Consider the following 21,212-nt stretch of genomic DNA (forward strand, 5'->3'; position numbering starts at 1 on the left):
CACTTGTAGGAAATTTGAAAATGCAAAATTTCACAGAGTCCACATAATATGAAAAAATATATAAAATATCCAAAGTGCAACGCTTTTTGTAATACCTGTTAGGTGGAACAATTTTTTATCGAGCTTGGATTTTTTTCATTATATTTGCAAAGATATTAAGTTGCATAAAAATTCATGATAATGATAATAGATAGACCATACATTGAAATTTTTGTTTGGCTCATAATTCGCGATAATACACCTTCAAGCTTAAGAAGTTCTTTTCTTACTTATTTTCTAAATCGTAGCGATAGAGCGAACGATTTCTCAATAAAAGTACCGAGTCATGTTTTATAATCGTGAAAAGTCCTTTGGCCCTGTGTCCTACAACTCCTACAACGGTGCCATAATATGCTTTTCACGTCGCGTTTCCTCTTCCTACGCTCCTCATTCTCGCTCATTCTCGCTCGGCATTCCGGCACCCAACGTTCCTCTCCTACCGTTGTGAACCGTAATTATTGCTCTGTAGATGTAGATACACGTGAAACAAAAACATTGCGCGGTTCTTATTGTTCCTCTATGCGTCTTCTCGAGAAAGAGATTTTACCATCTGGCTTGGTTTTCTTTCAACGGATGATCGATGAAGCGAAGTGAACGAGATCGAGGAGTTCGATGTTGCGGGGAATTTGCAATCGTTTGTTGGTCTTTTTGTCGTTGGTATTACGCGAGTTGCGTTGCAATGTGTTACGGTAATCTTTGGAGATGGGATTGGAGTTTATAGTAGAGCGACCGGTGGTTGCGAATGCGATAGAAAGTGGCTGAGTATCGTAAAGTGCAATAGCTATTGTGAGAAATTGTTCGATAATATTCACAGGCGATGACTATTGATTAGCCGATTATTTTTGTAATAAGATTTGCGATAAGATAAAATGTTGTTGAATTTTTGAGATACGTTTTTCATTGTAAAACGATTAATTGTTATCTACTTGATCATGCCTGTAAATATTATTTCTTATTCTGTTTTAAATTAAGCGGCAGTTAATTTCCGACTTATCGTTAGTTATGTAATAGTTTTCCCAGCATTCCACGCAATTGTTATTATCCGGCTCTCCTGCTGAGACGAATAATTAGACCGACTACCTTTCCAGGTTTACATATGTACGTTTCATGACATTTCAGACGATTTAGTTTCCATTGAAATAGCCTGCGTCCCGATTTAAAACGCGGGCTAATTCCCGTAAATATATGGAAGAAGCGCTTAGCATCTTCCTATTTTCGCGTCGTATGTTAAAGGCCACTTATTTTGGCAGAGGAACGTTCTATACCTATATTCTTCTTAATATATGGTAAAAGTTAGATTACAAGAAACTATGAATGTTTAATTTTTATGACAATTACGAAGGCAAAATACGATGTACACTAAAACTCGTTTTATATGAACTTGTCGGAGGACAAATAGTTTATATAACTAGAGTTCATACAATAGAAGTACGTTCATTCTCCCCTACCATCTATTATCTTCCATTCATATGATAAGTTCACGTTTAGATAAATAGACTCAACAATCGAAAGTTCACTTAATCTGGCACTAATTAAAATTTCATTCGAATAAATAAAACTTATGTAAATGGAGTTCTATTGCATTAATCTGGAATCATTGGAAAATCTCGGAAAATAACAAGTGAGCTAAGCTCTCATTCCTGTTTGCTTAGCAAAGGTATTTAAACAATATTGAACAATGCTATGATCAATGCAAGGAACAATGCTATGATCTATTATCTCCGAGAAATGCTGGCAGTCTCTCGCAGAATTATCTTAATAAGTTACGTATAACGTTTTAATATTTCGTGTCTGCTACCGTAGTATAAAAATTAATGGTTAACGCTCACTTAAGTAGCTACTAAGAACATTGCAAGACAAGTAGTTATGAACTACTTTATGAAACAGCATTTAGTAAAAATAACCTTTCTAGGTAACTATTAATATAAAAATAGCTATACTAAAATACCTACTAAAGCACTAATTAAAATTCATTTCCTGGAAAGCTTAAAGACGAAAACATTATCGATAACAAAATTTCTATTCATCAATCTCTATCGAATCTACTATTAAATTTCACCAATAGCCAGAAGTCAACGATACACATAAAATTCATTACTTAACCATCAGTTAAAACGAGTTTCCTCTCACATCTAAAACTCCATTCGTTACAAGGAACGAGAAAATCATAGAATTTAGTTGCATAATGTAATAATCTTTACGACGTATGTCAACAGCAGTTACAAATTCTTATTTCGATCGATGTCACCAATCGACTACAGATGCTCGATCTCTCCAATTGATTTTCATCCACTGATCGATAATTGTTCGAATAAATCACGATTGCGTATCACTTTTTTCCTTCTTTTCTCGAATCTATGAATCACATATGATAATGCGAATCATTAAAGAAATTCTTCGCATCGTTACCTTGCCTGTTCTCTTAATTGAGTTAGACAAGAGAATCTTACAGTTGATTATTCCAATTTTGTTCAAATTCCAATTCCGAAATGGTATTCCAAGTTTTTCAATATTATAAGAACTCGAGCCACTTTCGATATTTAAGATTCCTGAGTCCTGATACGTGTTGAATCTTGAGTTTGTATACGTTTTGAACGTATAAGGTTTCGATCTCGAATTGGAATTCTTCAACATCACTGATGTATCTTCAAAATTTTGAAAATGTTGAAAGTCCTGAGATTCAAAGCCTTGACATCTACCCATCAAATTCTTGTGACTTTGAAACCTACGAAGTTTTTCGAGACTTTCGATACTTAACGAAATTTTAAGGAGCCAAAATCCTTTAAAACTCCGAAAAACTTTAAACGTTCAAAAGTCAGGACTCAAGATTCAAGATTCAAGATTTGCCAAGACCTTCGAAAGTTTCAAATATCGAATCATGTTCATGAAACTCCATGTCACGTATAAATGTTTGATACGATTCCAAATGTTTCAGCGCGCATCGCTACTTGCAGTATGAAAGGACACTGTCAGCGTGAACGTGCTTGATCGTGTGTACACACCTTCAACACCGTTACGTTCACTGACCGAGAACCACGTCGGTTACGAAAGTCACGCAGTTCTGCAGCTTCTTTTTTTTTTGCTAGTTTTCCTGGCTTTTTGCTTCGACACCCTGTCAGACTTACAACGTACAACAGACTAATTGCATAGCGACGTTTCTCGATCGGGACGTACACGTGTCGAAAGCTTGGACGAGAGAGAATTCAATATCCTCGACTGAGAATGTCTCGTATTGGAACGCGTCAAACGCATCTTCAGCGCAGAATTACCAGTTGGCTGGATTTGTCTTATATAGAGTTCGGCTTTTTATGGATTTCTGGAAAACTTTGAGATCGAAGAACGCATGAAATACACATAATATGCAAAAATATATGAAATATCCAAAGTATAGAATTCTTTATAATATTTAATAGAAAAAGCAATTATTTGTTGAAATTCCATTTTTTAAATTATATTCGTACAAATATGAATTTTCATAAATACCTGCAATCTAACAATATATTTTAAATACAGAATACAAGCTGCTATTAAAGTTAGGTTCACTCGGTTACGTATAGCATGGGAAATTAAAAAATTCTGGGAAGCATTTTATCAAAGTTGTTAGCGACGTATAAAATAAAAATCGAATTGTAAGAACGAGAAGTTGAAATTCATTTTCAGTAATGAGACACTTTCTTCGCAATTACATAAGAAATTTCGAGACCCGAATCTGTTGTTCTCCCGGCGGAAAGTCCATTCATGCTTGCCTGATCGTCGAGAAATAGACTTGTATCAGCATCTGTTATAATTTACATCGCATAAATGTGTGGAATCGTGGTAACGGAAACGAGGAAGCCTCCCACACTTTCTTCGGTGATTTTTCTGACAGAAAAGAAAAAATTACCCTGTCTGCAAGTTATGCGTGCCTACACGCGTGTCGTAATACTTATAAAACGGTATTAAATAATCATCCTGTTTCTTTGCTTGAATAACGTCAATTCCGCCAAAATATTTTACACCGATTTGTTGTCGATCGTTGCGAAGCTTTATTTTCCACACGATCCTATAATTTTCTATCATTAAAAAGTAACTGCTGCCATTACGTTACTACAAATGTACGAGGCGTACATGAGTCTTGAAAGAAGGAATAAAATTAAAAGTTTCTCTATATTTCTTTACATTTGAATAAAATCTATTCTTTGATAATTCGTAAAAAGTTTATAACATTTGATTAAAATTATGTGAGAGACGAATGTACACGAATAAGACATACTCGACATACGAATGAGAAAGGAAATTTAATTAAAATTGTATTAACATTAAATGAGAATTTTTGAAAATATTGAACTTTCGTTCTACTGTTAAAAGCTTAAAATTCCTCCATTTCGTTAATTATTGAATGAGGATTTTTAGAAATATTGAATTTCCGCTCTGTACAGCTAAAAGCTTTAAATCTCTTTTTTCCCATCCATAAAATATTCCCGCAGAATGAAAATATCCCCATTTAATGTATTATAAAGAGATTCGGTTATGATACCTATTGAATGATTATAAATAGATCTTATATCGAAAAGATTGATTTTAGGACGCTATATTATGCATCTCTTTAATTTTCCATTTAACCTCCGTTTATTTTACTTCCGTTCACTCGGTCAAAATTATAAGCTCCTAAAGATTCATTTTATTCTTACTCTGTGCATATTTTCAAAGTTCGAACTAGAACACCTTGTAATACTAAATTTACATAGTATACGTACTATGCAATTTTACAATTAGGTAGCGTCACGAATGTCGCCTCGTCTTTCGAGTCGTATTTCACTTTATTCGAGGATAAATTTCACCAAATGTGGAGGATACGTTCTATTTGGCCATTTAACAAACGCGAACACTTCGTTCGGAAAAAGTTACAGATTTATTGGAGAGAATACGATGATATATGTTCCCTATCCGTACGTGACTTCGTTAAACTTACTTATTTCCAACTTCTACGAAGAGTTTACGTTCTTTGAGAGGAAGAGTCGTATCGTATCTGGTTTGAAACACTATTCTTTGATCTTTAAGTAAAATTTGATAGCATACTAGGGCTCAATAGGGAACATTCGCAAATTTCATGAAATTCGGCATATCAAATAAGAGTTTTCGTTTCTCAAACGCAGAATCCATTTAAAATTCAACTCTAAATATATCACATCAACGACTTTTACTGTGAACATATGAGATAATGAAAAATAGCATTTTTCACGACTTTATGTTAAGTCTCGAAATATCTTTCCAGAAAAGAGGACAGGACATATTTGAATAAAAATCGAAATCTAATTACTACGAGTAAAAGAATGATAGTCAGCTTTTTAACTTATAGATATTCAATAGCGAATCGCTTGGATATAGTAATGAGACAAAGAATATTTTTGCTCCAAGGTTATACGTTCCGTAAATTTTCCATGATGAAAACGAACAGCCAAAATGAAGTTTTCCAAGAGTAATTTATCGAAGGATAAAAAGCGTTTCCTTCTAAAAATTCTTACAGTGAAATTTATGAATGGCCGATATTAAGTCATTCGCTCGCGATTAATTAAATGATTCCAAGTTGATTTCTCAACGACACTTTCGCTGCGACGAAATGAACGAGTAAAAAGTTCAACCTACAATTTCGTCAGACAGCTTCATTAGCTAACCGGACAGAAATTTTTAATATCTGTAATTATCTAGGTACAACCTTGATCTTTTTACAAAATAATAACATTGAAGAAATTTTGTAAAATTACAGACTAAAGGAGACAGCAATAAAAGCTGGTATGCCAACATTCAAGTTTCCAACTGTTTTTAACTGAATTATACAAAAATTTCTTTATAAACGAAATTTATGAAAATTCGAAAATAAAATAAGTTTCTCGTCGTTATTTGACTAAAGCAAACAATTGGAAATTGACGTTCACCGCATTTTAAATACATCGCGTGTAATATTTCGTTTGATCTCGTGCTGCGTTTTACCGGTAATTATTGCTCACATATACGACTGTCACGCAATCGAAATCTCTTCGTCCAACTCGTAACTATTCGAGCCTTGTAACGTTTTACACTTCGTCATAACGCCTGGCCGCTCAAATAGCGCGTACGTCAATCAAAATTTATGCAATACCAAGACTATTTATTTCTAGCAGTTCTATCGAGCTTCTATTACTGCTTCCGTAGAATTTTATTGCTTTAACACTACGTATCCTTAACGTCTGTGGAAAAGGAGAATCGATCCTTAATGACGTAATGAAAAACGTCTCACAATGTCAGTCTCACAATGAAATTGCGGATGTTTACGCACTTGTTGAAAAAAAGATGTAAAAATGTGAAAAATGAATATTCAAAATAAAGTATTCGTTATAATATTTAATAAATGAAACAAATCTACAGTTAAATTCCATTTTCCTATTCGTTCCTGTGCATAAAATACGAAGTTGCATAAACACGTACGTACATCCGCAATTTATTTCTAATTAATATCAATAAATTTCTAATTATTTGATGCAGTAATTAGCGCAGGATGTGATTGCAAAATCATATGTATGTATTATGAAATTCGGGGGAATTAAATGATAAATTAAATCAAATGTTTGAGAGATAGAAATTAATGACATACAGTATGTCTTGAATTGGTGTGTAATAAGAGAACATTTTTAAACATTAAGCGTAGATAATGACTGTCAGAAGACGAATACCGATTAACATTTAACGGTTGTTCCGGAATTCTGGAGTACCGCAGACGTTAGGAATATTTTCATAATTTCACTCTCGAGTAACAGCTGACGTTAAGTAGTCTGAATAATTCTCAATTAGGTGGAATTTTATATGTAATTATGACTTGCAGGATGAAATTTAGAACTTTTATTTTAAGGTATCTCAGAATCTTGCTACTCAGAATAATACTTCTTACACATACAAACTATAATCTCCGATATAAAATGAAAAAAACAATAACATAAGAATAACAATGAAATGTTTTGATGAAATACTAGAATATATTAAATTCATATATGCGACAAGAGTTGTATGATAAAAACGTCAGAAGAGAAGATTGTGCAACGAGATTTATCCAGGTGTTTCAACCTTAAAATTCGCAGTAATTCATATAAAGTTTTCTTAACAAGCCGCTTTACGTAACGCTGGAGCAACGAGCTGTTAGGGGCAATTTTTAGCATGCCTATTAAACAAGAGTACGTCTTTTACGTTTACTGAGAAAAAGTCTCCATTACTTCCACTTCTCTAATCGTACGTTTCAAGATTTATACTTCACTTTATGCCGCTATGGTCGCCGGATATCGGATGTTCCAATGAATTGTGGAAAATTGTTCGTACAAAAAAGGTTAGAGCTAAGCTCGTTTCACGGAGGATATGACTGAGATTTTTATCGCTGATGTAATTTATAGGATGAATATGATTTCTCAAGTCTTAGTCGTCATTTTATTTCTCAGATCCATTTCTTTATAATTTTTAACATACAACGTATAAGAATGATCATCGATTTAATAATTATCATCCTTTTTTTTCAAATCTTTGATACGAAATTTATTTTTCTTAATTTAAGTTAGTAATCTCCATTTCATATTTTAAACTCGTTTCCAAAGCTGGAAATTATAATTTCAATTTCAGGTTCTCTACCGACGCAAACCCAAATACATTTTTGATTCAACTAGAACACTCGTTCTGTGCTAAAAACTCGTATATACGATCAATATTGCAGTGTTATATTATCAGATATTTTCGTGAATTGTTGAAAATAACATTGAAACATTTTAATATACATTCGACATTGTACCGATAGGAAGCGAAAAAGATACTTATTGTTAACTAATAATGTAAGAAAGTATAACATAGCATAGTACACTATGCTAAGTACTTAGCACGGTTTTTATCACGATAAGTATCTGAACTGGAGAAGATTAATATTCCAGTAGCCCATAAAGAAGTATGTAAAAGGCTGCGAACAATCTGTGACTGTGTTTGCAGAACAATCGTGTCACATAATGTTAGACCTCGTTGGCTCATGAGAAACTTCTCTCTCTCGGCTCTTTTTTCTTTCCTTGCCACTTAGGACAAAACTATAATCAAGATCCAGTTACGAGAAATACCGCGTACAGAAGTATCATGAACAATAACAAGTTCATACATATTCATGAATAATGATATCCCATAACACGTTTCCAATCCTAAATATCCCAGCGTCGAACTTTGATCAATTATAAAAATCTACCGTTATATTTTTTCTCATCTATAATAAAATATCGTGCGTGATTCGTTAATGCGTGCTGTCAAAGAAACGAAAGAAAAAAAGTAAAGAAGCGAACCGTTATTTTTATATACACGGTCAGAGAGAATGTTAGACAAACAGTACGACGAACTTAGTGAGAATATTTCAAGGGAAAGGTAGAATGATTCTATGATTCTTAATGCCAAGGTATATTCGCGACGCAAGTCGATAATACTGTAATAGCATTATTGCGAGATGCACGCACGAAGAAAAACTTATTCTAACTTTTGATTTCGACAGATTATCCGCTATAAGCTTTACACGTGTATATAACTTTCTGCAATGTTAAATAAATATAAATACTATTAAATTTTTTTTTATGATGTCAATTTATACTCTCGTCGTATGCATATGATTTCAATTCAACGAAGGCAAATTTGTATTTACTTCAGGTTTGAGCTAGAATTTTAGCGTCAATTTTTCAAATTTTCCATTATTAATAGACAATGCATATTTCATGCAAATTCATGTTTTTATTAAAAAGGAATGGTTCCTAAATAGTGATATTTTACTTAATTTCCTTAATAGTTCCTTAATAGTTATATTTTATTTTTTATTTTAAATAGTGATAGTGGTGTTTTACACACTAAGTAGTGTAACGAATACTGTAATGGAATTCAGTTCAAAATAAAGTCGATATCTCACATTTGAAAGTTGAAATTTTCGTAAAATAGAGAGTCTGCCCATGAAATTCTCCTATTAATTCAATATATCTTTCTTAGAGTATATTTTTCTGTGAATATCTTCTACAAACCTACGTTTTCAAGGATCAATTGATTCAATAAAACGAAAGAAAGAATAAACCGATACAATCTGCTTTACTTTCTACATAGTATGTCGAAACTACATGCATTATTCATGATGTATTCGCAAATTTAACGTCGCTTCTCTGATTTTAGTTAAAAGATACCACGCGTAATATGAATCTGTCAGTTCAATTATCGGCTTATTTGATAATTTAACGCGTTAAAATCGCGCAAGCTTAACTACTATAGGTTATTCTTCGATCAAAAATTGCTTCTAAACCTGTGGTGCAAAATTAATGAAACCAAACTTAGTTTCTATCAATTCTTGCAAATGTGATTCAGACATATTGTTATATTATTATGCATTTAAAAAATTGCAGATTCTAGTTACAACGGATTAGAAATAGTGGTAATTGGAACGACGAGTTAACTCGTCTTTTCCAGGTTAACAGGTTACTTGTAATGCCTGTCTCGCGTTTGAAAAATTGACAACCAGTGAATCGTGTATTTTCCCACTCGATTGTGCTGCTTGGAAACAGAAGAAGCGGTGTCTTTTAACGACTCTGTTTACTGTGAGTTAGGTCAGCATTGTACAACGCATGTTGTTCACAGAAAATCTTTAGTATCCAAAATGTCAGATATTTTGTAATGCATGAAAACAACACATGAAGATTGTTCAGCGAAAGGAGCAAGATCTTTAATTAAAATTATGAAATACTTTCCAAAATTTCAACCTTGAATTTCAACGACGATTGTGGTTACATTATCGTGCTTTTATCTTTTTAGAAGGATTTTTAATTTAATTTTTAATTTTCAATGTATATTGGTGTATCAAATATCAAGAGATCAAAAAATAGATGAAAATATCATAATGTTAAAATATCAAAGAATAAAAATCAAGTATCAAAGTATATTGAAAGAAAAGATTCTAAATTAGTAGACAATGCAATTCACTCTCAGAATAAGAATAATCTTCGAAAGTTGCTCGTTCGATTTACTCAATTCGATGTACCTACGTAATTTCGTCTTGATTTTATTCTTCGTTAGAGGCAGATATTTCACATAACGTATGTATAATTAGATTCAAACTTCAGATATAGGTATACATTCCTCCTGATTATCTTGTCTTGTCGTTCTTTTCAACGTTACGCAATGCACGCGACTTCGTTTCGCCGGTAGGGCATTGTTTAATGAAAAATGTGAAAGAACGGAACTTGCGATTATAATTAACGTCTTGCGACGTTTTAGAGAAAAAAAGACTTGTTCGCCTTCTCCTGTCAGACAATCAGCGCAGCCGTCGACTTTTCACCTAATTCTCACTTCGCAAAATTTCATAAATTATTCCTTTAAGATTTTAAATGAAAACTCTACATTATCAGCTATTAAATGACAGAACTGAATCAGTTAAAATCAATGCAATGTATCAAACTAATACACGTAGAGCATATAAGACATGACACTTTACAGATTAACAATTATTTATTATAGATTACATTTATTATAGAAAACAAATATAACTCGTTCTGATTCACATAGGATAAATGAATACGTTAGAGAAGATTCAAATTAATTGTTTCATTCAATCCAAATTTCTTTTGCGGTATAATTCCATAACATGTTAAAACTAACGCTTACTTTGTCAGTGAATGAAGTTTATGTTCAATACGTATTAATAATACATCATTTATTTGTTACTTGTATTTAGTATTAAGAACAATAATTTTAATAAGATCAAGAAGACTATTAAGATGTATTTTTCTGTTGTAAAAAGTATATTTTTTCATTATCAAACTTTCCTTCGTTGTAAGCATACATACGTATGCTTTTTCTTCATATTCAAGTTATCAACTTGTAACAAAATATCACGAATTATACACTAAATACAGTCTTACCAATATCAAATATAGTATCAAAGTCGGATAAACTAAAAAATGTTGATTTTCTCAAGAAATACATAACCGTCGAGCGTCGATAAAATTAATACCAACAAAAATCCCACCCTTTCATTCTGTCGCTCGATAATAATTGATCTTCCATTCAAAATGCTTGAATATGAAATGAAGTTAAATACTAACCTCTGGAAGGTCGTAGCCCTTTAATATCCTTTGGAGTCAAGTTTCACTTCGGTTGCGACACCGAGGATCCTCGGCGTGTTTATGCTCACGATACGCGCGGGAGGAACAGAATCGTGGTTCACGGTGCCACGATCAACAGCAGACTAGTCCGATACCATTCTCCATCCAGGTTGTAATATTCGACAACTTCCACCACTTTCTTGCCTTCCCTTCTGCCATGGTACCAGCTTATGGAAATGATCCGAGCGGTCGCTACCATCTCGCCGTTTTCATGGCGCTGAGAGTTGGAGAACACCGTACGAATAGCTTTTACAACAATTTCAAGAAGCGTAGGAACACCTAGGTAAGCGACAGTATTTTGTTTTATTGCTGACGAAATAATTTATTTATTTCTGATTCATGAATAAAAATAAGACTATAAATAAATCGCACGTTTATTAGGTGGCATGGCAGGTGTTTCAGAATGTTCACAGTTTAAAATAATTCAGTCCTGTATTACAAGGACGACGAAACTGTCGAAGCAGGATTTCAAAGAATTACAAAAATAATTCTTGATTATTACATAAATAATTATCTTGTAAGCTACCAAATAGTTTTCTTTTGGTTTTTCGAAAGACTCGTTTGAGTTGCACTACTTTCGAAAGATACGCGCGAAATATCGTTTCGTAATAAACGGTATCGATTAATCTTTATTAGATATATATAATATTTTGATATTTTTAAAAAGTACCTTACATTTTTTTTATTTTTTTAAACGTACTTACTGAATTTCTACAAAGATCGCAACGTTTATTACGTTTCGTCCAATCACACTGTATCAGTTAAAACGTATATATCCAAAGCTTTAATTAATTGAAATTCCAATTACGTAACGGGACTAACTTTTAATTGACAATTACGTGTTGGTACGTACAAAATCGCAATTTACTTGGTTCCATTTGGCATTTATGAACAGTTTCAATTTACCGAATCAAGGAACAAGGGTTTGACATTGTTATATTATAATTATATAATAATGTACATTTCACACAAATTTATTAAATACCTTTCGTTTGTTGTGTTTTTATTAGAATGTGATGACAGCGTTTTAAAAGAAAGTAATTGCCGTGTTCGCGGATATGTAAGACGGGAAATTTAATGACAGCATATTAATGACTGAACGGAAATATATATTCTTCAGTTTACGTTTCTTGCTGTTCTTTCGTGTTTTATTTCGGCTCGCACTTTCAAGGAGATTAGCCATTCGATGATATTTATTATAATGATATATCATTTAATAGATGTACTACTGTCATAATTATATTACAGTGTATATCATGTTGTATCATTATAGTAACTATTAAGTATTATTAGATGCGTATGTTTATAGAAATTTATGTTTTCACGAATAATACTAAAAGAAAAAAAAAAAAACAGAATCTCAGAAAATATTTGTTTTATCCACTAAATATTACAAAGTAGTTTTAATATCCCTAAATTCCCCCAAAATCCACAATCTGATAATAATGTTTATATAAAATGTTTATATAAAAGTGTATCTGTGTGTTGCACAATTTATACAAAATTATTACCTTGGATAGATCGTTTCGTTCTCTCAGGGATTTTCTGTTCGTAATATTCTATAAATAGGAAATTAAAAAATCACTGTTGAACTTTACAGTTTAATTTCTTAAAAACAAATGTTGGAAAATACGTTATACATATAATACCGTCATATTGACTGTGACTTTACTTAGTGGATTTCCCATTACTTTTTACGAGTTTCGTACGAACATATTCGACGTACGTGTAATCCTGAAAACCAATATCACCGTTGCCAGCACCGTAACTAGGCAGATTATAAAAGGACCGAATAGTAGGTTCCTCGTTGGCATAAATTAGCTCAGGTGTCCTCGATTCTTTTTCCTGGTAGTGAAATTAAAAAACCGGTTTATCTTGCGTTGGACAATTGGACTACGTTAAATCGTTATGTAGTAGAGTACATTTGTCTCTTTGAAATTACCTACCAGTTTCATCGACGTTTTTCACGGAAAGAAGACAGAATATTTTCAGTTCAAGTCTGTATACTACTCGAAAATAGTATCGAAAATAGTTTTGTGTTAAATTATTAAAATATAAATGATTAAGAAAATAAAGAAATTACTTATTCTTTAGTGATACGTTTATCTATTTGTTTAGATTTTAAGTATTAGTATTCTAAGCATTATACAATTTTTAGGATTCTAAATGTTAGAGATTTATTAAAATTGTTTTTAAAAGATACAAGCCTGTTATGGTTTTAAATTTGATGAAGCTGTTTCTGTTTGATTCGTAGGCAAAATCTGGTCATATGTTTCTTCTTCTAAGATATGCGAATTATGCACATCATTCATATTATTTAGAATATTTTTCAGAAAAATGTTACTTGATTCAATCCCCGAAGATTTTGATTCGTTATAGTATTTGTTAGTTTCATCAACAATAACTTGTTCACTATTTAAAAAAGACGTGTTTGATGAACTTTCATCGAAATTCAATTCTGTTTCTCTATCGAAAGTATCATTCTCCTCATTCATCATTTCCATCAGGGTTTGTACGTAAGGTAAGAGGCTTTCTCTGTTCAGTTCAAGGAAAATATTTAAATTCATTTCTTCGTTGTTTATATCGTCGATTTGTGGGAATGATAACTGTGATTGGACATCGTTCGACTGATCCGAATAACTGAAAGGTTGAATATTATCTGAAATAAATGTTATTTTATTGAATCTGGCAAATCTTTTAATCGAATGTTAATTAACTTCTTACTGTTAATTTCTTAATTCTATAATTAACTTTGTAATTAATTATCAATGGACTTAATACGGCAATTGATAATATAACAAAATGTCAAAATATATTATTAAATAAACATAAATTTAATTTACAATTTTTAACAAACTCGATTGTGAGAATTCAAGTTTATCTCACTTTTAAAAATTCGATTTGCGAATTGAAATAAAAACTCGTGGTTGTTTTTGTAGATACTGGAATAACGCAGTTTAACTTCCAGTTCGCAATAGAAGTAGGAAAATAATGGGCATTATACCCGTAACGAATCTATAAAATTCCATCTCTGCTACAAGCAAGGCCACCTACTATGTATTCATTCTAGCGTAAAGATATTATAATAATTTGTGCAATATTGTGAAAAAACTTTACGATTTGCTGTTGACGGTGAAATAAATTTCAGCGAACGAATTTATTCTAACAAGGAATATATGGTAAGGGACGAAGGGAACATACCTAATTTATTAAAGAACGTCTTAACACCTGGTTCGATCATGTCTGTGAAATTTCCATAGTCATCATTAGGGAAAGAAAATTGATTTGCATTCTCTTCAGCATTTTTATTCCTAAATGTATCCTCATTATTTTGACTATGAATTATCGAACTCCACTCAAAGTCTCCATCGTGTTTCTCATTTCGTGGGACTTTAGGTAAATTCTGAAAAGATGAAGCTTGTTAGTGAAATTTATTTCAACAACAAAAGAATGGGAAATAATATAGCGTTGAAATTGTAGAAATGACTAAATTTCCAATTTACAGCAAATATTTTGAAACGGAAAAAATTAAGCGGAAGAAACTATTTAATCATTTGTATCTTTTTTAATTGTCTACTCGTAGGTATCACGAATATAAAACAATTTTCTCTCGAGAAAAACTTTCTCTCAGTTCTACCAAAGCTTTAGAAAACTTACTTCTTTGCGATATTCTTCGATAGGTTTTTCATCAAAAGTCTGTGACACATTTTCAATCGGGGAGAACTGCATAGAGTTAAGAAACTTAAGAAACTTCTCCAACAAATCAACAGGGATGTCATCAAAGTGTTGCGCTTTGGCCATCAACCTTTTGTCTTCCGAAAGACCAATAGAATCTTCAACAGAGTGCGTTTCTACTTTAGGTGAAGTCTTTTCAAGATTTTTGTGCAGTCCAGTCCACAAAGACGATAGCTCGTCTCTGGTTGACGATAAATTCATCTGTTTCTCTGGAACATTCTTCATTCAAAAACAATTATGTAGAAATATTTTAAAATTAATTTATAATTAAAATACTTATTGCTTTTTCTTTTTTTAATAAATAAATTCAATTGATTTTGATCAATTTTTCATTTAAATGTAATTGTTTTATTCGTGAAATTAAAGTTATATCTATAATATAATATAAAAAATATACATAAATATAAATATGCATACAGAATATCCAATTAATCCCTTAACCTACAACTATGGGCATAGCCCGTAGTACGATGATCGGGCCAAATATAATATACAGGATGGTTGGTAACTGGTGGTACAAGCGGAAAGAGGGTGATTCTACGCGGAAAAAGAAGTCGAAAATATAGAATAAAAATTTTTCGTTTGAGGCTTTGTTTTCGAGAAAATCGACTTTGAATTTTCGCTCGGTACGCGTGCACTTTACCACGTCTCGTTCTAACGGATCTCACTGTGGATCGTTGTCTCGATGGAAAAATTAAAAAAATAAAAAAAAATTTTTATTCTATATTTTCGACTTCTTTTTTCGCGTAGAATCGCCCCCTTTCTGCTTGTACCACCAGTTACCAACCACACTGTATAATATAACATATAATAGCTTGTTTACATTTTCGGCCCAAAATTCTCGAACGTAAAAGAATTCATGTTAGCATATTGTATGTATAAGAATAAGATAAAGATAAAGCAAAAGTTCATACGAATAATTTGATAAAAATAGAACTCACGAAAGAGGAAAAATTGTCCCGTACATCAGATATTTTTCCATTTTCTGAAATCGTTCCGTGATAATGTCGTATACTGGGATTATAATCGATAATCGGAGAATCGGTTAATTCCTTCATATTTTTCACAGGAACCACAAGATACTGTTGATTGTAAGCATTTTCGATTTTCTGTGGCCGCGACGATAAAAATTGATTTTCCACGTAAGAGGGATATTTCAGAAGATAATTGAAAAATGGCGAAGGGCTAGATTCCCTTACATTATTCAGCAGAGCAGCTTCTAAAGCTGCGTACGGCGGTAACAGGATTCTGCTTGGTACAAGAATCTTCTCTAAAATATGCGTCAAATTTCTTTCTCTCAGAAAAGACTCAATTTCTTCTATCCCTTTTGTATCATCAGATGGCGACATGTTCTGAAATCATTAATTTCATAAATCATAATTAGCTTTCCGTTATTCATGATTTCACTGTGGATTTTTATGCATTTGTGAAAAATTTCTAGATGCACAAAATGACATAAAATATATCAGATATGCAAAACATAGTATCCTTTATAATATTTAAAATAGATTTCTTTTTCATTGTAATCTGCGTATGTGCAATCTACCATGCAATGATATAATCAGCATAGATCGTGATGACATAAATTGACCCGAATTTGAGTACACCCAGTGGCGTATCACTATGATATTATTTAGCTTATATTGCTAAATCTCCATCGTAGATGTACAAAGTGATGTCTCTTTAATCTTTCGCGTTCTTCTATGGTGTCCAATAATTTTGTGTCCAGGTTGTTGGTAATTCTTCGGTTGTTGTTGATATAACCTGCTGTGTCTGACGATTTCTTTCTTTACAGCGAGTATACCGTTTTTTTATTTTTTATTTATGTACTATTCCGCATAGAAAATTGTATGTCAGTGTTTATATTTAATAAAACAATTTTCTATCCAAATTGCAGTTTTTTAATTATATCCCTAAAAAGTTATATTCCTATGAATTTGCATAAATATTCACAGTCCAGTTACGATAAATCTGACTATTAACTGGAATTCATATTACGGAACCGACGAGACAGAAGAGAAGATTCTCATTGCTATCTTTTTCTTCGTTTAACTAGCTACGACATAATAAATCTCCACTTAAAGCGTTAGTTTGCTTAATTCTGCTATTCGACTCTTTTTCACCCTCCATTTTACTCGATAATTCCCTCTCACTATTATTACGAACATTTATCTCACCTTCAATGTGCATACATATTGCATCGCACAAATCACATTTACCCCAAATGAACTTACGTAACACAATTTAAATAATCCATCTGCGCAATAAACGCAAATTGCATACTTGCGGCCTTGCAAAGCATGAATAACGGTAAAAGATTTGCCCGTTTTGCCACATTTCCGATCAAAATTCCATCGTATGCTTACCATCGTACCGCGAACTGAGTATAGATTTTCTGTCAATGTAGTAGGTCGTTCTTGTCCCGGAAGTATCGGTCCCATGGCATCCAGATTGCCGTGTGATGCTTGGAGCCATTTTCGCAACTCTTTGCCACGCGACGACAGAATTTCCTCTAGCCAGTCACCGTACGCACCAGAACCGAGTATTTCCTTGATAGATTGAAGCCAATCTTGAAATTGCTGGAAATAGCGGATGCTGGAGTGCTTTTATCGGGAACCGTGAAAGGCTTGAGAAACAAGTTTGGTTGAATTCCGTGGAAAGATCTTAGTAGCTTCGATGCTTACGTCCAAATAAATAAAGATATTTAACTTTTTATATTCTACTGATCTTTTATTATTATTATTATCACTCAAAGTAAAAAATGTTTAGCTTTTACAAGCGTTCATTTTTACTGTAAATATTGCGAGTGAAAATCAAATTTATAATGGGACTAATATATTATTTAAACAAGTTTTAATTGTTTACTTAATTTGATGTTGAACGTTACCTTGAAATCTTCCTGTTCTTCGACATTTTTTCTCCATAGTTCTATCCCGTCCAATTCAGTTTTCGATTTTAGATGATTTAACCATGAGACAGGGATTCTATACCTCGCATTTCGTATTCAAATAATTGATTTTAGTTTGTTTATAGAAAGGTTTAAATATTATTTGTATAATCTAATAATTATTTAAGATATGATATTCACCCTCTTCTTTCAACTCCATTTTCTTGATCCGAGTTTGTTAGTATCTGAAGAAATATTAGTCATTTCTGTTATCGAACGATAAAGATCACAACAAAAATTAATAAATTACTAGGGCAGTTTTGAGTTTTATTTAAAGTTTACGCGAAATCGAAATTTGTACATTTCACTCGTACAATTGAAGAATGTCAATGAAAATTATGTGATTACGAGAGAAAAGATAATTATATAGATCACATTCATAATATTAGAAACAAGATTTCTAATTCCTAATTGATAATCATTTGTTGAGTGGAAAAACGAGTCACCTCGTCATTTAGATTGCTCCTATCTTGTATGTAACAATTTATTTATCGTTTCGTTCCTATTAAAAATAAATGACAAAAGTAAATTTTCACATTTTCATGGAACGAAATTAAGTAAATTCAGTTTGACTATATTAATTGTGAATTTGGTCATTACAGAAGAACCTGGTTAAAACACAATTCAATTAATACTTAATAATTTAGTTAAGCCTATGTTAATATTTCCATAAAATGTAGAAACGCGATTCCATTTGCCAATACATAAAAATAATTCGATTCTATTTAGGAAGAAATGTACCTCGCTATCATTTCGAGGGACTTCGTCCTCGTTCTTCAGAGATCTTCTTGAGAAAGATGAAGCAGAATCATTCGCTGCTGCCACATGTACCTCATGGCAAGTTCTTTTAATATTACAGTCGTCTGTCTCGCAAGATCCTACAATTTCTGCGGAACAGGTTTGCCTTTGTGGGCATATCCATCCACGACAACGTTCATTTGCCATTTCGTTCTCTGGAAAATTACGAAGGAAAACAAAAGATCTTTACAAATTTCCTTCACATGATATACAAAATTCTGTGAACTCTACCTCTTGGCATTATGCAATCCGGTGTGTGTTTACAAAGTGGAATCGAGCAGTTACCCTCTGGTCTTCGTAAGAAACATTCGTATTCTGATGAACAACCGAGATTTCGACACTTTACGAATAAATGCTGCACTTCTACGAAAACAATCATTTGCATTAAATTTCATTTAATAAATTATAATAAAATAATCATTTACATTTGGCAAAATTTTCACTACGAATGAAAATTTAATACTATTACTTATTTTATTACTATTATTAAATTTATCACTATTATTGAAAGTATATATATAATATATTACGACTATTTATAACAGAAAAACTAAAATGTACTAAATATATAAAAATCTTGAAGTCTGTGTGACTTGTCATCATCACAGTGACTTGAAGACAAGAACCTTTGTTCTTCATGCAGCTTTTTATCAATTTACAAGGAGGATTTGCACAGAATGATTCCCGGAGAATGCAGTGGTTTCCTTGAGGACATTTGAACCCGGCGCAGGAAGCGGGGCCTTCGTAGTATTCTTTTTGAGTTACGCATCTTGCTATCTGTTGCTCGCACTCTGAATAAAATGCAATTCATTATCTACTAATCCACAGTAAAGAACTTTTAACGAAACAACGAAGATATCGATAGTCTTTCTTTTGTTTTTTAAATTAAAAAAAAATAAATTATTGTAATGCTCACTTTCGTCCCAGTGACAACGACGAACTTTCAACATGCACACGTAACCATTAGTACAGTGCACAGTATCGCAGGTGGAGGGTCCTCTTAAAGATTCTTAAAAGACACACGTGTAATATCGATAATTATATAAGGAGGAATATAGCATATTTTTGATAAAAAAAAAGGAGGAGTAGAAAATGCTTAAAATTGTGGAATGAGGACATTTCTAAATAAATTTTGAAATAGGATATTCTCAAACAAATTATGTTTTAAAACAAATCCACCACTAGTCCAAAGCAAATAACGTTTTAAATAAAATCTACTACTAGATATTGCGCAGGTAGTTTCAGCTAGAAGAGATCGAGACGAAGATAACTCGCAGAGAAAATCTTTCGTTTTTGAAACGTGAATCGTCTCACTGAGAATGAAAATTCCACGAAATAGTTCGCTTTTCAGAACGGTCCGCAATATACATGTTCATACGTTCGACCAAAAAAGATGTGCACCAGACAGGAATTTCATTTCTCCTTTGTGCCGAGCAATTTGAAAATTTACTGTATCCCTGCTCAAAGCAATAGTTTAACGCAAGATGTTGAATTTTCGACTTAAACAACTGTTCGATAGAATAGAAAATTGCATCGATGCGATTAATTATGTTCTTCGTACAGTTTATCTCGCCATGTAATTCAATTTCGACAAGTACCATCCAGGCACTTACCTGTTCGAGATCTCGCGCAGTATAGCATACTGGGACACGGAGGGTCTTTACATCGAAATTTTCGATGTACGCAAACATCATCCCCGCCGCAATGTAAATAGGTGCATCCTCTGAGACTGGTGTCATCTGTAGTTACTGTAATCAGGCACAGAATAGATTACTTTCCGAAGAATATACACGTTTCCAGAAATAACGTACGCGAGAACTCTGTAACTTTAATATTTTTTTTAACATTCTATGCACTAGCAATTTCATTTTACGCTACTATGTGATACCTGTTTAACAAAAACAGTATTCTTTATAGAATTCATAATACTTGTATTATTTAATTTAACTCTCCAGCCATGTGCAATGTCGAAATCGCATTCTACTTATTCTATTAATTTCGGCGGACTTATTATCGTATCGCGTTTTTTGTGTTGCATATTAGAAGTCTTCTTATAACGAATCTGCAAAAATATAAATTTCGTCCGCGATTTTGTATAGAAAAATATGAAAATCGCCCTCGGTTGGAGGGTTAAATAGAACAGTGTTAGATTATAAATATGATATTGCATAATTTGGTGAATAAGAGATTTTGAGCAAGTAGATGCTTATAAAAATGATAAAATTGACAGACGCGGTTAGCCAGGGGATGAAAGTTAATAATATAGAAGCCTAATAAAACCACATCATCATATTTCTGCGATGAAGGACGTTCTAAACTTGTTTGTTTTTATTGCTATTATTAGTATATGAGATTTAATGAATTATTTTGATTCAAAATGGACCTACCTTCGCCTTTAAAACCATGAAGATAAACCTCTGTGGTCAATAGCAACAGAGGAAGTAGTGTAAAGTACATAAACACGACACATTTCATTTCCATAGTGATAGGAACATGATAGCGAACGTTGTTCGATGGTGACTGCACCTGAAGTA

At 32.5% G+C, this 21,212-nt stretch overlaps 2 protein-coding genes across 2 annotated transcripts in view; both read right to left on the reverse strand.

Moving 5' to 3' along the window:
* LOC117205505 (glucose dehydrogenase [FAD, quinone]) overlaps positions 1-11,289 on the reverse strand; it is a 34,734-nt gene extending 23,445 nt beyond the window's left edge. Inside the window, exon 1 of the mRNA XM_033443967.1 lies at positions 11,139-11,289. The gene's annotated coding sequence lies outside the window, so the exon portion shown is untranslated. The remainder of the gene's footprint in view (positions 1-11,138) is intronic.
* Positions 11,290-13,404: 2,115 nt separating this feature from the next.
* Positions 13,405-21,188, reverse strand: LOC117205506. Its single transcript, XM_033443969.1, has 13 exons — positions 21,066-21,188; positions 20,292-20,426; positions 19,595-19,687; positions 19,305-19,469; positions 18,910-19,041; positions 18,622-18,833; positions 18,022-18,065; positions 17,821-17,923; positions 17,300-17,512; positions 15,875-16,285; positions 14,856-15,152; positions 14,400-14,601; positions 13,405-13,857 (listed from the first exon to the last, which is right to left on the reverse strand). Exons 1-13 carry the CDS (start codon positions 21,157-21,159, stop codon positions 13,409-13,411), a joined length of 2,550 nt encoding a protein of 849 aa, XP_033299860.1. The 5' UTR covers positions 21,160-21,188; the 3' UTR covers positions 13,405-13,408.
* Positions 21,189-21,212: the final 24 nt, after the last annotated feature.

The sequence above is a fragment of the Bombus bifarius genome, unplaced genomic scaffold (assembly GCF_011952205.1).
Source record: "Bombus bifarius isolate JDL3187 unplaced genomic scaffold, Bbif_JDL3187 scf7180000007991, whole genome shotgun sequence".
Lineage (NCBI taxonomy): Eukaryota > Metazoa > Arthropoda > Insecta > Hymenoptera > Apidae > Bombus > Bombus bifarius.

Excerpts from the sequence above, each read along its gene's own strand:
- LOC117205506 (XM_033443969.1), bottom strand. The coding sequence starts at position 21,159 with ATGGAAATGAAATGTGTCGTGTTTATGTACTTTACACTACTTCCTCTG. Across the intron at positions 17,513-17,820 it reads AAGAACAGGAAGATTTCAAG|CAATTTCAAGATTGGCTTCA; the intron begins GTAACGTTCAAC and ends CGCTATTTCCAG. Across the intron at positions 15,153-15,874 it reads GGGACAATTTTTCCTCTTTC|AATGTTCCAGAGAAACAGAT; the intron begins GTGAGTTCTATT and ends TTTTGAATGAAG.